A 24,519-nucleotide genomic window follows, 5' to 3' on the forward strand; every position below is an offset into this window, starting at 1 on the left:
ATAACTGTCATATAGTAATCAGTTGTGTTTGCTGAATGCACAAAAGATACCTTTGTTGATGTGTCTTTCATATATTTATTAGAAAGTGCTTCCTTTCCAGACGTATGCCAAGCATTGTGGAGAGGTCCCTGCCCTCCTAGAGGTGGCAGTTTAATAAGAAAGAATAGCCCATTACAACCCCGTGTGATAAGGACTTTGATAAAGGTAGGCACAGAGCACAGGGAGAGCACACAGAAGGGGCTCCTTACCCAATATAAAAAGCAGAGCTCTACAGTCTGAGCTAAGACTTAAAGGATAAAGAAAATCAAGTCAGGAAAGATGTTAAGCTCTTGAAGGATACGGGTTGAGTTTTGTGGATGTGTCTCACCCATGTGTCTTGCACATTGTTGTTACTCATATTTATTGAACAGAGTAATAAAAACACTGAGTGAAAAAAAAATTGATTGGGATGTGAGAAAAGACTATGCAGATGGGCTGCCCTTAGAGGCTAAGTCCTAAGTCTCTCACATATTACTAGTTGTCTGGCTCTCCTCTTTGCTCTTAGCATCACACTTCATCATTATCCCTTTACACTCTGTGCTTGAACAACACCTTACTACTTGCAGTTTGCCTAACAAGACATGCTGGGTCTCACTTATAAGCTTTCACATACGCTATTCACTCTTCGATCTCCAACTTGAACTATTTCTTCAGCTAATTCCAATTTGTCATTTTTATATCAACTTAGGTTACCCCTTGGAGGCCTTCCCAAGCCCCTAAAATTGGTTAGGTCCCCCTATTCATGCCATACTTGTCTTTATCTCCAAACTCACTATGTTCATGGCATTGTAATTGCCTGTTTGTCTGTCTACTGTCTATCCCTTCCCCTAGCCCCATCACACACGAGTATAGACATGTGTGAACACACACGTACATGACTGTACTGAAATTATCTCTGGATATTTTACCCTAGGATAGCACAGAATAGAAAATAACAAATATTTTCTTCATTGAAGATACAGCCTTCATCTTTTCAGTGGTGGCCAACATTTAGGAGGACCCCCAGCAGTGGGATCGCAGGACATCTCCCTAGATTATTTCCTGGAGGCAGCATTAGCTGCTTCTAGCGATTTCTGCCAACCTATAAGTTTCTAGGACAGCAGTTGTCTGAGTCCCAGCATTACTCATTCTGGAGCTGGAATCCTGGGAATACTTAGACCTAGCAGCACCAAGGCATTTGCTTTTGTTGTCTTAGAAAAATTTAAGACTCTAGAGACTGACATTAATCTGCATTAAAGTCAAGAGATTTCCTGATCTTTGTAAGGCCTGAAGAAGGTACAGAGTGACTTTGTAGGACCATGCCTTCTTCCTCTTGAATATTTCATCTCAGTCAAGGAGTATAAAATACAAATTTTGTTGAATAAAACAATTCCTTCTGGGCTTCCCTGGTGGCACAGTGGTTGAGAGTCCACCTGCTGATGCAGGGGACATGGGTTCGTGCCCCGGTCCGGGAAGATCCCACATGCCGCGGAGCGGCTGGGCCCGTGAGCCATGGCTGCTAAGCCTGCACGTCCGGAGCCTGTGTTCCGCAATGGGAGAGGTCACAGCGGTGAGAGGCCCGCGTACCGCAAAAGAAAGAAAGAAACAAACAAAAATTCCTTCTCTGTTTTAGGAAGTATAACCACAACAAAAATCGTAGTCTAAATAAAAGTAATACACCTCCCAAGTTGGAGAAATTATTTGAAAGTACAAATAAAACTACTTAAAGCCTTAGGTTTGATATCTAGGCTAAAAATTCAAGAGGGTAGAAACTGCCAGGAGATTCCCTATATATTTTTTTGCCTACCTTGTTCAGTCCAGAACTGCTGTAAGAAATAAATTTCCTCTTAGTATTTCAACACATCTGCTACCGGTTCCAGCCAGGACAGTGGAGCCCAGAGGATCAGAGAAATGAAAAACATTTCACTAAAAAGTGAAACAAGTTTTGCAATACCTACGAAAATGCAAGGCTTAAATTTACGTGGGAGGCTCAAGAGAATTCTTTTCAATCCACACTGATTTGTTTTGTCCTTGAAATATACACATGGCATGGGAATACTTTAATGATTGAAAAAAAGGATTTTGGAATTAAAAAGACTTCATCCTTACATCCTCATTTTACTTCTGAGGACCTGAAACTTGGAAAAGTGAAGTAACTCGTCCAAGGTCATTCAGAAAAGTAACTACAGATCCAAGTCTAGAGTTCATGTCTCTTGATTCCCAATACAATATTTTACCCATTACATAAAACTGCTTCCCAATAAAGATCCTGGCCAAAAATAAACTTTGTACAAAAAGATGTTTAATGGCCAAATTATTTTCAAGGTTTTTTTTTTTTTTTTGGTAATTTTGTTTAAACATCGTATTCATCTCTTCATGTGGAATCTCTTCCAGAATGAGGCTTTAGCATAGCCATAGTTCTACCCTGAAAGTATCATTCACCCCCAACAAATAATAAGGAGATAATAAAATGAGAAGAAAATCACCAAACTGTGCATTATAAATATTATGGTAAGATTATAATTATAATCTAAAATGTACATTAAATAGTGAAACACTATCATTCAGACTTCGCGAATACAAATTTTCTATTGGTTCAAAGAAGGGCTATCTGTAAGTTTGTCATTATACTATCTGTGATAGAGGATTTATTAATCGAGTTAATACAAAAAGACAAAGGAGTTAACTTTAGGGAACAAACTGTAACCAAGAATGGAAAAAATTAACATGTAAAGTCACTTGATAAAATCACATGCAAAATTTATCTCCAATTGGTAAATCGTTACTTTTACAGATATGATAATATAATACAATGTACTCTACAAATGTCTGAGGCACTAGCAAGGGGGAGGCCAAAGGGATATTGTAGCAAGTCCCCACAACCACTTCAATCAACATAGATCAGCTTTATGTGTTTTATAACTTATGACATTTTATAAGAATCTTCTTTGAGACTACATATTCCATTGTAAAAAACCCCGCAAAACTTTAAGTGATTAAACTTAACCCAACCAATAATGGGACAAAATGACCTTCTGTACCTTCCAATGTGATAAAATGGGAAGTACACAGTATCGTTTATTTAGCATTCTTGTCAAAAAGATTTAATTTGAATCTCATCAGGAAGAAATAATCAGATAAATTAATAAAGAGACATTTCTGAGGAAAACTGATCTGCATTAAAAAAAAAAATACTAATGGCAAGTGTGTGGTAGGTAACTGCTCTAGGTAAAAGGTGACTAAAGAGATCGCAGATGCAATGAGTGAGCCTGAGCTGGGTCCTGAATCCAAACAAGTAAATAGATAAGTACCAATCAGTAAAAGACATTTTTGGGACCGTGGTTGGGGGGTTAGATTTCAATATAGAAACATACTAAATTTTTATTGAATAAATAATAAACTTCCTGGGTGTGATAAAAATCGAATTAAATAATAAAACATATCTTTCATAGTCATATGGCACTTAAGTTTGTCCAATACAAAGTATGTTTGCATATTCTTTCTGATTGGATCCATATAAAAAATGGTGAGAACTACAGGACAGTGGACATGATTCCCACTTAAAGATGTGAAAATTGAGGTATAAAAGTATTAGGTGATTTGCCCAAGGTATTGCTAGATTGTGCTACTGTCAAGTTGGTTAATCTGAGAACTGTGTTTCTCAGACACACAGTTTCTCCTTCTTTGTACAGTTCCAAGTTAGAGTTGGCCCCAAGAGGACTTTGTATGAGATTTGAACGGTGGAAGTAAAGCAGTGGTCCAACTCAGATTATCATTAGGTATGGTGATGTTCAGGGTCAGAGGTGCCCAGGGTCAGAGGTGCCCAGCAGTTCTCAGCTTGTGCTCTCTTCCACTCTGCATCCAGCTTGCCTCCCCCATGCTGGCAATCTGTCCAGACTCGACACCAGATGCCTGATTGCACAACCCTAGGTAACGTAGCTACGGCTTTTCTTAGATCTCCCCTGCTGTGAGATCTAAGCTGGTAGCTGGATTTGGTAGCTGGACGTGCCTGGTTTCTCGAATTTTCCTGCTGGCTTCAGCTTGTCCACTACCACACTGGGGTTCATGTATATGTGTTAGTGACCCTTCCTCTGATTATCCACCTTCATCTTCCAGACCTTCACTTTCCCAGCTCACCTCACATTTGTGTAAGGTGGAATTTGTATAATAAATCCCTTATTTCCATAATACTCATCATGGCTTTGCTTCCGTAACTGAACACTGACTGATACAACCAAACTGGCTTTATGGATAGTGAAGCCAGACTTCTTCTGATTCCTATTCCAGAGCTCTTTCCAGTAGATCACAGCATCTCCCTAAACCCACAATTAAACATTTATTTCTTTTAAGCATTGGATGTGGTGGCAGTTATGTATTTGTTTTTTAGCTCTAAGTATTAGGACCAGCAAAGACCAGAAAAGTTTTTATGAGAAGAAAAAGGTCATTGTAAGCCCTAAACTGATGGAAAATCTTACTGAAGTATTTTTAGGGAGATCAAAATTTAATCACTTATCAAAGAATTGAAGGGGAAAAAAATAAAAAAGACATGTATACATAAAAGTAATTTTATTCTAGTTAATAAGTTTTGAGCTGCAAGGAGCTTTATAAATACTTTAATTTATAGGACAGAAAATTGAGAGATGAGATAATGTGTCTGCAGACATTCAGATTATTAAAGACAGAAGTGGGGTTAGAAGAAACATATTTTATCTCTTAGAATATGTGCTTTGAGTATATTTAATTCCAGCAATTAACTGATGGATTTCCTTTTACTGAGGGATGGCCAAAAGATGGGCAGTTAGAGATCAAAGCTCGAATTGTGACTTCTACTCATATTAGTACTTGTGACCTTATGCGGAATACCACACCTCAATTTTCTTATGTAAAACAAGGTGTCTGGTGCATAGCATGTATTCAACAAATATTAACTATTAACTATTAGCAATAATTTGGCTAGGGCTTCCCTGGTGGCGCAGTGGTTGGGAGTCCGCCTGCCGATGCGGGGGACGCGGGTTCGTGCCCCGGTCCGGGAGGATCCCGCGTGCGGCGACTGGGCCCGTGAGCCGTGGCCGCTGGGCCTGCGCGTCCGGAGCCTGTGCTCTGCGGCGGGAGGGGCCGCAGCAGTGAGAGGGCCGCGTACCGCAAAAAAAAAATAATAATAATAATTTGGCTGGCTTAGGTATATATCTTGAATTTTGATAAAAATGGTTTCCATATTCTAGAAACTTAGAGATTAGTGGGACAGATCATACACACAGTTATTTAATAAATACTTGTTAATGACATAATAGAATGTGGATACTGGATAGTTATTCACAGACTGTTATGCATCTATGGGACCACAAAGCATCCAAATTGACCTGAGAATGAAGGTGATGCATTTCTCTGGGAAATCAGTGTAGGGATATTTATAGGTGAATGATCTTAGGATCGATTCCAGTGGCAGAGGGAGAAGCTGCATGGGCTCACATGCAATCATAGTGAACATCTCAGCTAATCTCAAGTGAAATTCTGGACCTTGGATAGCCTTCAGAATTGTCCTCAATTAGGGCAAGTGGTCCTTAATAGACTCCTATACTGACCAGTCATTGGATGCAATCTGTCTGTAGGAAGAAGCAGTGACCTTGAATGAGATGACTTTCTTCAGTCATAGGCATACCCAGGCAGGGGACCTTGGCTACAAGCTGTTAGCCAGCAATGTTCCCAGGAAGTGGGAGAAGGAGTGCTTCAGTTCTGAAGGGAGGATATAGATGAGCACATCGGAGCATATACCATAGTAGGTATCAGGGAAGACTTCCTGAAATAAAGGAAAATCTTAAAGATTTAGAAGATGTATCCAAAGTTGGGTTTATATGTATAGGGTAAGGATACAGCATAAACAAAGGCGTGGGTGGTAAAGGGAAATTGCAAGTAGTTTCTGGATCATAATCACAATAAGGGGGTATCTGATTGGGTGAGGTTGGGGGAACAATATGATAGTAATAGCTGAATAAGTAGGTAGGACCAGGACAGGAAGAGTTTTAGGTGGCAGACTTTAACCTGTAGATATTTGAACATTGTTGAAATATGTGAAGGATGGCAGAGCCCAAGTCAGATTGTGTTTCAGAAAAAACATCTCAATAATAGCGTGGAAGGTATATCTGAGAGCATCAAGACTGGAGGCAGGAAGGCTTTATAACCGTCTGAGTGTTAGATGACGAGGATCTGGATAATACTGCCTCTCTAGAGGAAGTATTTAGTAATTTCATGTTGATTGTGTGTTATTGCACATGATGTGTTTATCATAACACTCTCACATTATTGTTTTTTTCTTATTTATATTCTCTTGGGTTCTACAGATTTTATTTTCTATCTGAGAAAATCATTTGGACTTTCCTTGGAGAATAAAAGGAAAATATGTGTATTACATGTACATTTGTAAGCTCATCAACCTATTCACAACATTTACTCTAAATCAATATGTGTCTAGGGCATGAGAAAGATCTATTTAAAAATTTTTTTGGTTTATACATTATGGCCACAACTATTACAAGAGTTTTCAAAATATAATTTCTATTAAGATAAAATATTTTTAAAAAGAAAATGCAAAAATTTCTGAATTTAATTTGTAAGAGGAAAAATATAGAAAATGTAGAAACAGAAGAAAAAAACCCCACCATGAATTTCATAGTTTTTTTGCGGTACGCGGGCCTCTCACTGTTGTGGCCTCTCCCGCTGCGGAGCACAGGCTCCGGATGCGCAGGCTCAGCGGCCATGGCTCACGGGCCCAGACGCTCCGCGGCATGTGGGATCTTCCCGGACCGGGGCACGAACCTGTGTCCCCTGCATCGGCAGGCGGACTCTCAACCACTGCGCCACCAGGGAAGCCCGAATTCCATAGTTTTGATTTTATTTGGAATTTAGTTGAATTTGAGCAGGTCAATTGACCAAAGCCTCATCAGTTTCTTCATCTTTAAAATGTGTCTAATAATACCCAGCTCAAAATTCATTTTAAGGATTAAGTGATTATAATATTAAAAATCATTTCATAGATTATAAAATACTACACAAGTGTTAGCATTAATTCCTTTAATAATTTATCACAACGAGGCACCTAATTCAGAGGGAAGAGAAATGAGAACAAGCACAGAAAAGCAAAGCTAGATACCTGGAGTCCTGACTTGAGGCCACCTGTGGTGTTACTGGGCCTGGAGAATCAGTGCTGGGTGTGAGTGAAGATAGAGGTGGAGAGGGAAGTCACAAGGGTGTATAGCTTCCCTTTTCAAGCTTCTGTTTGATTTTCTTTGAAAGAGTGAATAATGCCAGTTTATAGTGTGCTTATTTTGATTAAGCTTTCACCAGAACAGGCATTATGTTTTAATGAGTTTTAATTTCTCATTTGATGCCAGTGTGAATCTTAATATTTAACTGCATGAGAAGGTGATGATTACGGATCTATTTTCTGCTGGGTCTTGGCAGGAAAGAGGGCCAGAGCCACCAGCTTTATTACAGTAGCATTACAGAGTGGAAACCACACCTAACTAGGAAGGAGCCAAACATCCCATATTTAAGTCTTTTTCCCTCCTTGGACAAAAATATTACATATTTCTGAACCTCAGCCTTCTTTTCTTTAAAACCAGAGGTTTGGCATTAAATGATTAAGTTCCTTCTGGATCTATAATTCTGATTCTCAAGGTTCACAATTCTCTCAAGAGAGAAAAATGGAGATCTCAGAGTGTACACCTCACTTTGGCTTTTTGATCACAGATCTGCATTATTTGGGTGAAGATCAGAATTACAAAGATGTTCAAGGACCAGGAAATGCTCAGTGAGGGCAGCGGGCATTTTAAGAGATAAGTGTGCCTTCCTCATGCAGATGCCATTCATACCATGTACCCTGAAGCCTACTTCAGATGCCTCCGACCCTCCTAAACCTACCCACTCTTTGCACCCTTAATACCACCCCAGCCTCATAAGCGCACACACACACACACACACACACACACACACACACACACACACACACAAAAGAACTGACAGACATTTTGGAAAAGAACCAAAGCAAATTCTTCAGGAGCCTAGAAAAAAGACTAGACTAATTATTTGCTAGTCCTATTGTCAGGCTGTCTGACATTAGCCAAGTTTCATATAGTTTCAAGTTTCAGCTCAAAACATTTACATAAGAGTACCCCTGATGTTTTACAGTGGTTTTTCTTGTTACAAAACTCTCAAAATATTGACCTCCTTGGAAACATTTCTTCTTACAGTCCATTGAATTTTATAAATGTCTCTTCTTTGGTTTCTTGAGTTGCCATATGCACACCCTCTCTCCCCACCATGAGACTATCGACTCTTTAGATCTATTTCTCATCTTCTGTTGTGGTGACATCATCACCGTTTGTTAAGAAAATGCTTATTATGTCTCCAAGGATCCAATCCCACACATAATCCATTAAAATAAAATGAGATGTGTTCATAAAAGAATTGTAGATTTAAACTCCTAAAGGATGGCAAGTTTCAAAAAGACAAATAGCAGCAGAAACCGCTGAACTATGAGGAGATGGCCACACAGGTTGGAAAAAAAGCATAAGGCCTTGGTCGCTGTCATTGCATTTTGTTTGAAGCAGTGTGCCAACCCTTTAATGCACACAATCGTGTTTCCAAGACCAATGTAGAGTAGCCATGATATCGAGAGTTTAAAATCATTGCAACCCTAATTTACTGTTTATCTAATTTACAAAACTGAGTCACACACCATTATTAAGGACCTGCTATGTGCCAAGTATTGCATTTATGGGTACTGATATAAAAGTAACTGAAATATACTTCCTGTTCTCAAGGAAGGCCAACCAGTTATTTAGTGACCTAGTTTGTAACAAAGCTAAACTGTGAGGTCTGGGAGACTAGTGACCTCATCACTGACTGCAAGTTTGCCAGTGCCTAGTAGAGTTCCGGGAACATAGAAGTAATACAATAAGTGTTTGTGAAATGAATTTACCACCCTGCATTACTTGATTAACCATTTTCTTCTAGTGTACAAGCTGCTCATTGAAAAAAAAATCAGAGATGTTAACAATTAGGTATATAGTCTATTTTTAATCCGCAATGATGTGTTGTATATGTTGATGCCATTACTTGGACTTTATTTTTGTCTCTCACATTACTGACCAAAAAATTCTAAATTATGCCTCACCTTATTTTTTAGTAAATCATTCAAACATAAAATTTTACTCCTCTTTTGTCACCTTCAAGATAATGTAAAAAATAATTTAAGAAAAGTAAATAAGGGAAGTATAAGTAAAAAAAATCTTTTGATAGAAGAAAGTATTTATTTCAAGCCCCGGAGTTTGAGTCAATTCTCTGTCATTAGTTTTATATGTATAAATTCACTGCACCTCCATAACAATAACAGTAAGAATAAAAATAACAACAATAATAGCATGTTTGAATTAATTCCATATCCTCTAGAATTTAAGCCAACATCAAAATAATCAGTCTGTGAATAAATACACTACCACGTGTAAAATAGCTAGCACAGGGAGCTCACCTCAGTGCTCTGTGACGACCTAGATGGGTGGGGTGGGGGGGTGGATGGGAGGGAGGTCCAAGAGGGAGGGGATATAGGTACACATATAGCTGATTCACCTCACTGTACAGCAGAAACTAATACATTGTAAAGCAATTCTACTCCAATTAAAAAAAAAATTCTAAAAAAAATAAAAAATAACCAGTCTGTGAGAACTGAAATCTAAAGCTTTGAAGAAGTCTTTACAGGGTTTTTTGCATCCCTTTGTCACAGGCCTAGACAGCCTGATTTTCATTTTGAAGGATAACTTTGATCATTTCTTTTTTTCACACTTTTCCATTAAAACTCTTAGATGACTAGGCCTGAGGCAGTTGAACACCACACCCAAGAAGGACCTACCTGTAATTTTGCTTTTCATTTCCTATGTGGAATCTGTCGTATTGTGAATAGGCTCGGTTTCCTTCCCAGTCCATTAACTCGATTCTTAGTGTGTACTGCCTCTGACTGGTTATGGCAAAAATAAACTCATTCCCCAGCCAATATTCACCAGAGGGATTTCCAAAACCCTGTGAAAGAAGACAGAGATGCAGTTGTTAATTCAGGGAGAAGCTCTTTCCATGATTAGTATTAAGCTATGTTCTAAACAATAAAAAACATTCTTTAAAATTAAAGATGGTTCTTTCATATTTTTTTTTGGTTCTTTCATATTTTTATACACTTTCTTCGATTACTCACTCAGTATTTTTCTGCTATGTTTCCCCCCATCGAGGCTCATGTCTAACTCTTTATTACAGTAAATTCTGATATAGAAATCTGTGTAGATGAGATGTTTTCGAATTAAATGAATCTGGTTAATGGGTTTAACCAGTAAATGCTTCTCAATCACAGCTTGCTTTTGAAAACGTTTCTAAAATACTAGTTAACGGAATATTTTCAACATAGTTTAAATATTTTTCAATGAATATCATCAGCATAGTATCAGACAAGTTATTTAACAATATTATTATTATTTTTGTTATTATTATTCACAAGTCAAATTATGGGTAGATAATAACAGATTACTAGACCCTTAACTTCCCTAGCTTTAACATTTTCATTTTTAAGTAATAATAAGCAAATCTGTAAATCCAGAACTGTAATCATTTAAATACTTCGCCTCAATAGATTAGGATTTTGACACTTAAGAGCTAGTGAGTGAACCTAGCTGGCTGCTCCGCCCCAGAATCTCAGTATGGTTCCACTGTTCTCTTTAGGGCAATCCCAGTCACTGTTAGCGTGTTCAAAATAGTTTTCTTTGTGGAGTAAAAGAAAGTACACAAGAGAAAGCTAACTCTTAATGTTGGCTATGTTAGTGATAGGAAAATTTAAAACCCTAGGAAACTACTGGCATCCTAGATTTTGGGTATTCACAATTGCCTCGGAAAGTGTTCCTTGGTAAAACTTGAAGTTCAGTGTAATTCTTGATATATGGGTTTGTTTTACTGACCAGACTATGAACTCCTTGAGGACAGAAACTGTGTTGTATTTGTGAATCCTCAAAGACTAGTAGAATGCTGGCATACACTGGGCACTCCATATGTTTCATTGAAGTTCAAAGAAAATGGAAGAAAGGGAGGAAGGAAGAAAACAAAGGCTATGGCACCCTGCAATTGCATTCAGAGAAGTAACCTTAATACATAATTCTTGTTGTAGGTAATTTGGTTGTGTCTCAGGGGTGTTTCTTAAAGTGCCCAACTGAATCATAATCACTGGAGCACTAGTTGAAAAAAAATATTCCTGGCTCCAATTTGAATCAAGTTATCTGAGAGCCAGTCCGTAAATCTGAATCTGAACAAACTCCCCGTTTATCTTGTGCACATTCATGCTTGGAAGACTTGGAGGTGTCCAGGAATCACATAATATACTTTTATGTTGCAGAAAGAAACATATTCTGGTTCATTGAGGTATTCATTAACAAAAGTTTTATTTTATCTGTATTAAGAAGAAGTATGAGGGAAGTACTAAAATAATCACAACAATCCTTATTTTCTCAACACAGAAGATAGAATTTGGAAAATATTTGTTTCTTTTCATATTTAATGTATATCAACTTTACAGAATTACAACTACAGTAGAAGTGTTCTTAAATGATTTCTCCTTTAACCAACTTAACATATGAATCATTATTCTCCATTCCTTACTTAAAATATATTGATGCCCAGAGTACACTGAAAGTATTAAATACATTTGTGCACTACTGTCTGCCAATTGAGTGACTTACCAAAGGCCAACTGCATTCGGTCTCAAACTCATTTATGCCAGTTCTGTTATTGTAATGATAAGATTTATAATGTTATGTAAATAAGTTAAATATTAGTGGGGAAAGAGGAGTTTTTGTTGTTTTGTTTTTTATAAAAACTAATTTAAATATTTAGATTTGCTCAATGAAAGCAAATCACTAAAAAATGCTTTTGAGCTATATGTTGTTGCAACAACTCTAAAAGACTGAGGAAAATAATAAAACTTTAGAGGATTTTTAATGTACATTACTTTGTATATGCCTTACTTGCTCTAGTTTAAAAAAACAGAAGCTAGAAATTTGATGCATTTGATTATGGGAAAGTTTTATGAAAGAGCCACTGACTCAATTCCAAGCTTTGAGCCTACATTATAAACACATGGGTAAATGAATGTATATTTTTTATATTTCAATGAAATGTATTAGCATATAGAGGTACACTTTTAAGGTTATTCCCCAATTTAGCTTAGTTTTTGATTAACTGAACACCCTTTGTCCAAATTGCAGTGGTTATATGCATCCCCAAAGATCATCTATCTACCTGTAGCTCAGAGTACAGGTAGATGATGAAGTCCATACTCCAGTGCCTCCTTTCTTCTCTGTTCCTAAGATGCTCAAGTCACACTTTGCAAGAGTCCCACAGTGGCAGGAAATCTTAGAGCAATTTAAGATGTGCTAAGAATTTTACACATTTTTAGGGCAGCTGGTGCTTCATACCAGGGAGAAGAGTAAAGCTTACCTTCTCCAATGAATAAGCAAAGCAGAAAGTTACAGGGGACTGAAAGTCAAAGAATTAGCACATTCTCAGTTGCAGCAGCCACTGGGAAGAAAAAGAAGACTGCTTGGATTCTCTTTGCATTTCTTCTCAGCTCAGACATGTCAAAACTCTCTCTATAGCCACTTGATTCCCTCTTTTGTGTAGCCAGTTAGAAGAGATTCAGTAATTGTACTAACTGTGAATAAGGAGGGTGGGAATGATGAAGTGTTAAGTTTTAGATCAAATATTTCCATGCCGTTGAAAGTGCTGCAAGGATAAAAGCTCTCCAGCTTAGTGAAAAGTACAGTGATCTCCAGCCAGCCTCAGAAAAGGAGAAGCATTTGTATCATTCCTCCAAGAGCCTCCATTCCCCTCTTGGCATGCAGGTTTGTACGCCCCTCTAAGCGGAGGTTAACAACCCTTCCTAAACAGTTTGCTTTTTCTGACTGAAAATAGAGGAAGAAGCAACTGAAAAGAAAGCAATGAAATTTGCTTTCATAAACAAAAATTTTATTTCATGCACCTTCTCAAAAAACTTTCTAAATATGCTGTATTGGCTACAAGGAATCAACATGACTGTTAGAGAGATAGTGTAGGGAAGAAACCTTCTAATAGCTGAGTGCAGTGATGCAGAAACAACCATTTCATCAGGAAGATGAAAAATTCAAGAAAGAAGGGGAAATGGGTTCCTAACATTAGTAAACTGTCTACTGGCTAGTTTATCAGGCCGGCCACGAATCTGACACCTAGGAACAAAGACTTGGCTTTGATTCAACAACTTCTACTCCCTCTCTCTGCTCCAATTTGAAGGCTTGCTCTGCCACACATTTGCTGTTACTTTTAAGCCTCCGTTTCCTTATATGCAAAACAAGGATTTAAAATGTCATTTCCATATATACTGTTGTGAGAAAAAAGTGAGAAAATATACCTAAAGCATCTAACTCAGTGCTGATGCATGAGAAGCACTTAACAAAAATCTTTTGTTAAGTTTTTATTATAATTAGAGAATATATCATAATATATAGTAATTTTCTGTTTACTCGCCTGTCTCCCAAGAGACTATAAGCTATATGATGTTAAGCAGGTTCTTTTCTACTCTGTACGAGAAAGGGAACAAGAATAATCCAGGTCTTGTCTTAGCCTGAGAATTAATAAGGGTATCGATAGGAACCAATTCTTTAAATGGCTTTCAGATGCTAGGAACTAATGTATTCTTATGACAAGTTGAATATTGGTTTATACAAATGAGTACTGTCATTTTAATCCGAGAAGTTAATTATTAAACAAGAAATTTAAACCACCTGGTTGCAACCGGGGCTAAACTATGACACAAACCATAGTTTGTGTCTACAGATTATCTTCTTACTCTTGTTTCTGCTTTCCTAATGCTAAAGAAAAGCTGTCTTCTTCAACTCTACTGTGGTCCTATATTTTTTAATCTCTTTCTCACTACATTTCAAAAGTTTTAGGATCTACAAAAGAGGTAATTTTTGAGATCTTAAGCCCATGCTAATAAACTGATCGTTCTGACACTTACTTTCAATTGGCAGTGCATATCAGAAAGAGCTGTGGAGCTTTTTCAAAATATAGATGACTTGGTTCCTGTATGGAGGTTCTGACTCAGTATGTCTTGGGTGGTCTTAGAGATCTGTACATTTAAAAGGTTCCCCAGGCGAGTGTGCTGTGTACTAAAGGTGGGGAACCATAGGATTATGACGTAGAATAACTATTCCAAGTGCAAATGAGAAAAAAAGAAATTAACCAGATCAAATTACCTAAGTGGTACAAGGGAAGAGATAAAACTTCATCTTCAGATTGAAGATATTAGGAGTTAAGTGTTGATTATGTACTATGGGGCTGTCCTTGAAAAAATTCATACTTATGCCTGAAATACAGAAATGACCAATGCACAAACAAGCAAAAAAAGGTTTACACATTATTGTACACATAACAGCTTACCACAGGTTTATATTTTACTCCAAATAAATAGCTTGCAACATTCATAAGAATAAAAGTAAAATATTATACAAAATTCAGGGCTGACACTGAAAAAGCAGCAAATCCTTATTGAATAAACAAACAATAGTAATAAAAATAGAATTTCTTCCTTTTTATAAATAAAGTCCAAGGATGCTATGCCATATCGTTTCATGAAAACTGTTTAGTTATGTCAATCATAATTGTATGAAAGATTTTGATATCATAATTCAGAGAGATTGTTAATCAATTTTAATTCTCCTTTAGCTCTTTAATAAAAGGCAAAAGACCCTGGAATTTAGCTTAAACTAATACTGACTTAAAATTGGCCTTAAAAACCACATTTTGCTAAAAAAAAAAAAAAAAAAGCACAGAGGGGAAAGACCAATATTCGTTAGTTTTTGCCAAAATCTGCAGAAATGTTCAGTTTTGGCTTGTATTTTTCCAAGTTAATAAAATAATTGTCCCTGATACTTTATTTCTTTTGTCTGATAATGCTCATAGGAAGTGCTGACTTTTTATAGCTGAAACAATTGAAAACAGACACAGTCCATGTATCCTATGGATTTCATCTCTTTTCATAAAATCATTAAAGAAAACAGATAAGAACTCAGGGTTACCGAGCTGTGGCTTTCCAAAGGTGCTTAGTATACGATTCAATTGTGCATCACCTCTAACTGCTGAGACAGCCCAAGAAAGATCAGAGGATGATTTATTTCAGCATTTTAAACTTCTTATATATTTTTCTCCTTTTAATGTGAAGAGTTTAAAATGCAGTTGAAAATGTGCTCTTAATTTCTTTCCAGAAACAAAGAACTCCCAGAAGGTATTGTGCTCAGCCTGAAATACTTGTTTGTCAGTAGGAAGCTCTGTTTATATGGGTAATTGTTTTCCATACAAAGACAGGTTGTCTCCAGGGCATTAGTCACTACCTTCTGTAAAGTTAGGCCACTGGGGTACTGTTTGGAACTCCTAGCTTGATTGGGCTTTATATGCAAAAGTACTCCTGGTAAGTGTTATTGCTGGAGGCCACTAAATGGTATCCTTATGGCTCGAAGGAGTTAATATAGTTCCTTAAGTGCCTCATTTTAAAAGCCCACTCCAGACTTCCCTCTCAGCAAACATCTTTACAAATCCATAAACCAGGTTTTGCTTAATCTCCTCATAAGGAAGTTTAAGTGAAAACAAAGCTTAGGTAAAAGATTTTGTAGGCTTAAAGCCAATGTTAAGAATCAAATAAATTGCAAATCTTCCATGTTAAGAGAGGTTTAAAAATTATCATTATATATATATTTGTAATTTCATGTGTTGGTAATTTTAACATATTGTTCTGGAGACCTTATGAAGCAAGAGGCAGCCCATAGATGTCAACCAGAATAAAGGGAAGGAGGGAGGAAAGGCAGAAAAGAAGAAGGGATAAAACTTTATTTCTATACTCAGTGCCTGAGAAAGAAGTGAAGCATCTTACTGCATATAAAACATCAGGGAAGACTGAGGAAGAAGTGGTACATGCCAAGAAGTTCTTTTTCCCAAAGGATGTACACCCTAGCAGCAAGTTCTGATTCAGGGAGCAGAAGTGGGTGTGACTGATAAGCGTTGGCATAAGGGGTCTATATCCATTCTTTGTGGAGTCATTATTTTGTCTTTAGGTGAAAGAAAAGCTCTGGAGGAAACACTTTATACCATGTGTTTTGGTGAAAATTAACCAAGTTATAACATATAATAAATTCTTCTAATTAAAACAAAAAGACATCATCAGACTCATTTTTGCCAAAATGTTTCAGAAGTTTGGAGTTTATCTCATTTCTGACCATGTAGAATTGACACTCAGAGGATAAACTGTTCGAGTTTGAATAAAACATGATAGTCTTTCTACTTTAAAAAAGGGGAAAAAAATAAAAAATAAATAAAAAAGGGAGAGGAGTAAACTTCACAAAAGTTTGGGGCTTTTGGTTATTGTGAATAAACAATAATTCAGTCCTATTCCAATAATTTAAAAAATTGCTTAAAATATATACATTTGGTAAATGCTTATAAGACATGAATCAATGCCATCCTTCATACGTCAGTCTCTTACTTAACGTGCCTAGTTTGCCAAGGCAGCAGATGCTTACAGCTAGTAAGTCACCATTTTGGAAAGTCACTGTGATGACAACTTTATATCAAATTTTCTTTTACCATTAGTATTAATAATAATGTATTTCAGACTTGCCAGAATCTATATTTATAGTCTAATTCTCAGATAACTGCTTCATGTCTCATTTTAGTGGTGAAAATAATCATGATTTAAGGTGATTTGCAAAATAATATTTTTGCCAGAGTTAAGAAAAAAATTTGCAGTCTTTGATGTTTTAATCTTGGATCATGATAATACTTACTATTTACTGACAATTCAATGTGCCAAGAGCTTTACTTATAGCTAATCCTCACAATATCCCTGCAAGGCAGATGAGGTACTATTATTAATGTACTCTTTTAACAAGTGAGAAAGTTAAGGTATGGGTTAAGTGATTTGCCAAAAATCACTCCATTTGTAAGTGGCAGAGTAAAGACTAGAGCAGTGCATGTGTAAGACAGGAAGCCATGTCTCCAGGGTGACCCCAGAACCAAGAATCTTCAGTCTACAGAACTCAAAGAATAGAAATGTTGCTCCTGGAGCTCTTCACAGAGCAAGAAATCTTTTAATATGAAAACTCTGGGTTCCAGCAGCTTATATGGACTGATTCAAGCCTAGCCAATCAGCTTCTATGTTTGAGATTCCCCTGATCCTTTAAATTTCACCCTGATCCCTGGACTGTGGAGACAGACTTCAAGAGCCTTGCCTCTTGTCTCCTTACTGGTTGACCTCGAAATAAAAGCTCTTTCTTTTCTCAAAAGCCTGTGCCATAGTATTGGCTTCTACAAACCTTAGGCAACGAGCCCTTGCTTGACAACATCACCTTTATCCTATGTTCTCACAGGTAATTTTGTATAACAGGTTTGATATAAAAATTACGTAAGAATTTATGTATGAGGCTTACACATATTAAACATTGAAAGGGTTAGATATGATGATGGTGATCATGATGATGATGATGAGGTCTGCTGGTATTTTGGAGACCTCAGTGAATCATGCCTCACAGTTCACACCCTTGTGTACTTGTCTCACTTTGAATCTGGACTGGCCCTGTCATCAACTTTAACTAAAAGAATGTAGTGGAAGTGAAACCATGCCATTTCTGGGTCTAATAAATCTTAAAAAGGACTGGAAGGTTCTATTTTTGTGCTTGAGGGATGCCAACTGCCACTTAGTAAGTCTGATGACCCTGGATCACTATACTGGGAGAAGCCCAACTTAACCACATCGAGGAGTTCTCAGTCCATAGCCAGCAACAACTTGCCAGCCATGTGAGTGAAGCTATTGGTAGTACCTCCCAGTCCTGCACCACAGCCCACAGCCCTGCACACTTCCCTTGTCCTGGCTCATGTACACAGCCTGGGTCTAAATTCTAGCTTCCTCCACCCTCATTCAACCAGGAACAAATTCAGACAATATGTAACAGTTCACTAAATAATTTCAGTAATATATTTTTCCTTCTGATGCACACGTGGAAATCATTTACTGAAAAAGATTTATGAGTGTTTTGTGTTTAATGAGAATAATGTCACAAACGTTATTTTAATTTTTAAATAACTGAAAGACATCTAAAAATACAAAAGTTTATCACATTGTGTAGTGAAGAAAATCTCATGATAAAACATCAAAAACTATGTAAATTCTTCCATCTTACCATTTTATATTCTTTCCAACCTCTTTGGAAATCTAGACTTCCATCTTCACGATGCTGTATTACAGTCCAACCTCCCCCATTGAGATCCATATTGCAAAATACCTGACAAAGGGAAAATAAAGTCAAGTGAAAATTATGTCTATTTTAAACAAACAGGTATCAGATACGTTTCAAGACAGAAATAGGATGGATAGGCCTACAGACAAAAATAATAAAAACTGCCATGTTGAAAATATTAATTTAGACATTTTATTGGCTATTTCTTCCTGTATTTGAGTTGTTTCTGATTAAATCCCATCAAATGATAAATTACTTGTAAAGGTTTAAATCAGTCAGCTGAAAATTGTCTCAGTCACAGACTATAAAAATTATTTTTAAAAAGTTTGTCTTAAATGGTAATAGGCATTATGTATATTCTATTTTTTAAAATGCTACTAAAAGTTTCCAAAGTTACAGACCATTTTATTGCTAAAACATAAGATTTGGAATTTTCTATCTTTAATTTGTTAAATCACAATATACTAATAATAAAGGTTTTGGAAAAATAATATTTAAAAAATCATTTATATTTAGCTATTACACATTTCATTGTATATTAACTCCTACATGCTCATATACAACAATAATTATTCTTGATGGTTCAGTATTACATTAGAGGCAAAATTTGGTCCCCAGCATATGGAGAACACATTATTTGCTTGAATTTTTGTCACGAACAATAAGAAGAGAACATGACATACTGTATTCCTTCTGACTGTGAGAAGCATTTCTTTCCCATGTGGAAAAGTTATCCAAATCTTTCAAAGATTATGCTTATTTCAATTTTTCTAAATATAATACTATTTATTTAGAAATTGATTCATTTCCCCCAGAGTCCACCCAAGGAGAGAAACATATCTGTAATGGCATTATCTTTGGAGAGCAATCACTGTAATTGATGTAGCATAAATGTGGCAGCTTGATTATTCAAGGGCTCAGCTTTGGGGAACATCATTCCCCCGGCAATTGACTACTAAAGCAATTTGGAGGCTGGCTAAAGGTGTAGATATGAGGCAACAGCAGCAGGCACGCTGTGTGGGCAAAGAGCCTGATTAAAGGAAAACCTCAAGTGTTTTCCTTGAGGCATTAAATTTGGAGCACAAATGGCTAAAGGGTATGAAAACAATGACAAGAACTGTTATTCAAAGGACAAATTGTCCATGTACTTCCTCGGAGTAAAAGGAACTAGGAGGTACATACTTAACTGTGAGCATACAAAAATAGGCAAAATGCTCTCCTGAGGGCTCTTCCTCTAATTTGAACATGCACCCATCAGTATGTATTCATTATCACTAGGAACTGACTCACCTCCAAGATCACAGATTTGAAATTCCTCTCCCTGTCCTAAATTTCTCCCTCTATTAATCCCTTAACCTCTATGCACCTGCTCTTTGTCCTCAAGATAACCTCCATCTAGTCTTTTGTCTTCCTTAATTCTAATTCTAATTCAATTTTTTTCACCCAACAAGCATTTTTGGGCATTGATTCTGTGTTACAACTGGCGATATTATGATGAACGAAATACGGATAATTTCCTTAAAACACCTAGAAGTTAAAACACTGAGTGCCCCTGTAGAGTTAAAGAGATGTGGGAATCCACAATTTTCAACTCTAGTGACCTGAGAATAATAGTCAGTAATCTAAATGAGAAATTTAAGGAAGAGAGCTAACATGTGAGAAAAGAAAATGATCATGGTTTTGAAAACCTAGGGTTTCAGATAGCATAGTCATCCAAAAGGGGGAGTTTATTGATCAGTTAGAGATGATCTAACTGTAGGTAGATCAAGGGTAAGAATAAGGATAAGAGCATGAGGGACTAAGAAAGAAATAGTCATAACAATAGTATGCTTTTTAACTGCTAGATAATTTAAACACTTTACACGCATTTTCTAATTTATCTCGCAAGAACCCTGTGATGTAGGTATGATTATTATCTCCATTTTGCAGATGAAAAACCTAAGGCTTTGAGTATTTCAGCAACTTACCAATGGTTATTATTAATATAACAGGTACTGGATCTAGGATTTGAACCCCCTGTTTACCTAATTCAAAATTATATTAGGGGTAATTTTCTTGAAAGCAGTAGTTGATAGCACAAAGATGGAATTTAAAAGAAGTAAAAAAAAAAAGTGGAAACAGATGTGGGGGGAGGGTCGGGTCCAAGAATGGGCTTTGGTGAACAACTGATGGAGATAAAAGACACCAATAACCTTTAGACAGGCAGGAACTTCATTTTATTTGCTACTGTCCCTGGTGCCTAGAGCAGTAGGGACAGTAGCCTAGCAGGTACTAAATGAATATTTGTTGAAACACTAGAGATGCAATAAGGAAAGACATAAAATAGGAAAACTTGATTAATGGAATGCAGTGAAAGCTGGGGATGGATTTTGAATTGGGGGAATAATCTACTTAATCAAATATTCCAGACAAGTCAAGACAAATAAAGATTAAGAAAATACACACTTAAATTTAAAATGAAGGAGCCATTAGTGACCTTGAAGAGAGAGACTGAAGGATTTCTGTAAGAATAAAATCCAGATGGCACAGTTTACAGAGGGCATAGTTGGCGATTCAACACAAGTGGCCAAATGGAACTTTACTGGTAAAACAGATAAGAGTGAGTGAAAATGTCAAGGAAATATTTTGTTAGAGGAAACTAATTTCACTTGTTTTTTAATTATATTTTACCCTGCCTTGACTGGTTATTCTAGAATTTTTTTCCAGATTTTGATTTCCTAATGGACACTGATTGACTGAAAGTTTGCCAAACTGTGTTTGCAAACCTATAAAGTCCACTTAACACACTCAGGGAAAGGAATAACTACATCTATAAATATAGAGTGTGTAGAGAAAACTGTTCTTTACAGTTTTTTTATTACTATTATCTATGTTATTAAAATTCTATGCACTTAAAAAGTTTTAAAATCACTCACTAATTTTAGAAAAAGACAACTTTCCTTTTAAACAAAGGTATCTAGTGACTTGAAAATGTTAAGATGTGTTGGGAGTACTTCTTAGGTAAAGACCCAGAGAAAGTTGCCCAGAGGAGAGAGAAGTTACCCAGGCAGATTACAGCCTTTGGAAGCTAAAGTGCAGAGAACTTAAGAGGTTAGACTTATGCTCTACAATTCTTATTAGGACTCAGTAATAACAGCAAGGATAACAGCTGCCATTTGTGGAATGTGGACACAATAGAACTGAATGACACATTGGTTAGGGGCATGGACTCAGGTGCAACATTGCCTGTGTTCAAGTTCCACCTCTGCTCTCTCAAGCTATGTCATGGATCTTTTGCAAGGATTAAATGAGTCAATGCATATGGAGTTTTTAGAACATTGTTTGGCACACACTAAGCTTTGTCATTAATCTCTTAGATGTATTTTACAGATGAGATAATATGTATTTATATTGTGCACATGTACTCTATGTATATAATATCTCATATATTAATAACAGCTATTATATATATTTCACATAATTTATTATGTATAATTTGTTATGAATAATATAGAACATATAAAGCCAAAATATATAGAAGTTCAGTAAACTGTCCTTATGATTACAATTACCAGCTTCTTGTTAATAATACTGGCAACATCAATCTTTGAGCATGCTTTTTAGTGTACGTGTATATGTATATATATACATATATGTATATGTACATATATATATGAAGCTGGATTCAAGCTAGCACACACACACAAAAGACCATGTTATTTCTAGTCAGAAGAAAAATAAAAAGTCTATGCTTAACAGATGAAGGAAGTTAAAAAAATTAGGTGGTTGGTTACAAAAGATTTGAGATACGAAAGGACTTGAAAAGTTCCTTCGCCAATATGGTATGGTTTGTGCTATCTGGCAGTGTCCTTCCTGTAGACACAGGCCCCACTACATTTACTATGCCTGTTGCATTTATTGATCATATGACTTGGGCTTAACTCTATTCGAGAAAAGATTGAACTGGCTCCTATCCCAGGCAAGGTCAAAGCTTTCAAGCATTAAATATCCTTTAACATAATATAACGATTTAAACCCAAACAAAAAGGGGAAATTTGATTCACATAGTTCTTATGCTTTTATGCCGTGTGCAAGTTGGAATGATTAACCTTGTGAGTGTTAATTATTTTTCCATAACCTTAAATAAAAAAGGCTCAATACATTTGTTATAGTCCTTTTCCAAGAATTAGGGAAATTATAAATTCAGAAACAAATTTTTAAATATTTTACGATAATCAGAGTTATGATGTAATGGTTTGTTTTAGTGAATGAAACTAAGCTGGTTATAGTACATTTGGTTTTAGAAACATGAAATAAAAGGAAAAATCCTATTCCCTACTAACATGCATTGAAGGGAATTCAGAGAGGAAGATAACCACGAGCCATTAATGATGAAAAAGAGTAAAAAATAAATATATAAATGATCTAATTCTCATTTTCTATCTGCTTGAAAATTTTAATAGTCCTAGAAAACTGCCTTTGGCTTCCATGTCATATTTGAAAAGATAATACTCTTCTAACTTTTGCAGACAATCTTTCTTGGCAAGGAATGATGTCAGTCAAAACAACTGTGTAACAATTGTGTATACCTGCAACTCTCACTCTGCCTAAAATTAATAATTCCTATTAATAGTTTTTGTTAATTGCCTAAATAGGCCAATTTAATTGATTGATCCATATCTTATATCATACATAATTGAACTTTTTGTTTTGTTTTTATATAGGCTTGCCTTGAGTTTCTTACCCTTGCTAGAACTTCTGCAAGCATTAAAATGAGCAAAGTTTTTGTTAAGCATATCCACGATTAGCACCAAACTTTATAGCTCCAAAGTATAATCTACATGGAAGGGTGAAGGTCCTAAAGATGCATTTTCCAAGCACTTTTTATAGAACTGAGAGGATACCAATTATTTATATCAAAATAAGAAAAGAAAATGAGGAAGTGGGATGGCTTACAATCAGAACATAATTTTCTGACAATAAACTCTTAGCCGTGTCATTCACATAGGTTCCTATAAAAAATTATGAATGGTACGGCTTCAGTCAATACTAATATAAGTAATTATCCTACTTAGTCCCCTCTTAAGATGGTACAGTCTAGAGTTAATTCCTTTGTTACAAAGTTTGTGTTCAATATTTACTATGTGATTTGGGCAAGTTATTTTTCTAAAACAGGGATAATGGGAGCACCTATATCATAGAGTCATTGAAAGGAGTAAACAAGTGAGGATATATATCTAAAGTGCTTAGAATAGAACCTGGCAAACTGTAAATGCACAGTACTTTTGAACTATTATATTAATCAGTTTCTAAATTACATTGGGGAAGTTCACACAATATTTGTTCTCACTAATGTTAAGCTATGTGAATATGATAAGGGATTTAAAACAAAACTTGCTACCTACCAGAAAGGGCAGGTGCATCAGCCTAAAGTATCCATCTCCAGAACAGAACAATAATACTACTTGTGAGAGGATCATGATCAGAAAAGAGAAAGAAAAAAACAAGGGAATGAACACTTAAGTCAAGAGGAAGGCCAAAGTCTTTCTTCCTTATGGTCAGTTATCTCCCCCTCTCACCATGCTCTGCTATTATTTCCAATTAAACTAAATCTAATGACAGTACAAATGACGTGAATTTATCCTTCTTCCATCTGAAGCGCCATGGGGCTGTTTCTATAGTGATAAAATTTGCCTCTTACAGGCCTGTATTGATATGATTGCTAATCTGTTTGGGGTAATATTTTTCCCTGGGACTAAATCTAGTAAGTTTAATTTAGCAGGTATTTGGCATTTGTTGATTTAATGTTTTAGATTTTTTTTAAGAACAACACCGAAGCTCTATAATATGTAAAATTCATTATTTTGCAGAGGCGTAAATTTAAATCATGTTATCGTTGTGAAACCAACATAGAAGTCAGCCACTGAACTAGTGAACTGGATCCTCTAACCCACTCTTTCATGTAATCTTTTAAAAAAGCAAATTTATTTAAGTTTATAAGTTATTGTTCAAGTTTATGAGTTATTGTTCAAGTTTATGAGTTATTCAAGATTATGAGTTAGGATACTTTTCTTCCACCCTAACAGAAGCAGTGGTTCTGCAAACAGCCTGTGCGTTATTTGCATCTCAAAGCATTTTGAACTAGAATAGAGTTATGAATTTACATGACTTAAATTTA

At 36.1% G+C, this 24,519-nt stretch overlaps 1 protein-coding gene across 3 annotated transcripts in view; it reads right to left on the reverse strand.

Annotated features, from left to right (window-relative positions):
• ANGPT1 (angiopoietin 1) overlaps nt 1-24,519 on the reverse strand; it is a 274,198-nt gene that overhangs the window by 55,401 nt on the left and 194,278 nt on the right. For all 3 annotated transcript variants that reach the window (XM_060035232.1, XM_060035231.1, XM_060035230.1), the window contains exons 6-7: nt 18,306-18,407; nt 9,923-10,089 (exon numbers count right to left, since the gene is read on the reverse strand). In XM_060035232.1, coding sequence (XP_059891215.1) covers nt 9,923-10,089; nt 18,306-18,407 — 269 coding nt within the window. The remainder of the gene's footprint in view (nt 1-9,922; nt 10,090-18,305; nt 18,408-24,519) is intronic.

Source organism: Delphinus delphis, chromosome 17, assembly GCF_949987515.2.
Source record: "Delphinus delphis chromosome 17, mDelDel1.2, whole genome shotgun sequence".
NCBI lineage: Eukaryota > Metazoa > Chordata > Mammalia > Artiodactyla > Delphinidae > Delphinus > Delphinus delphis.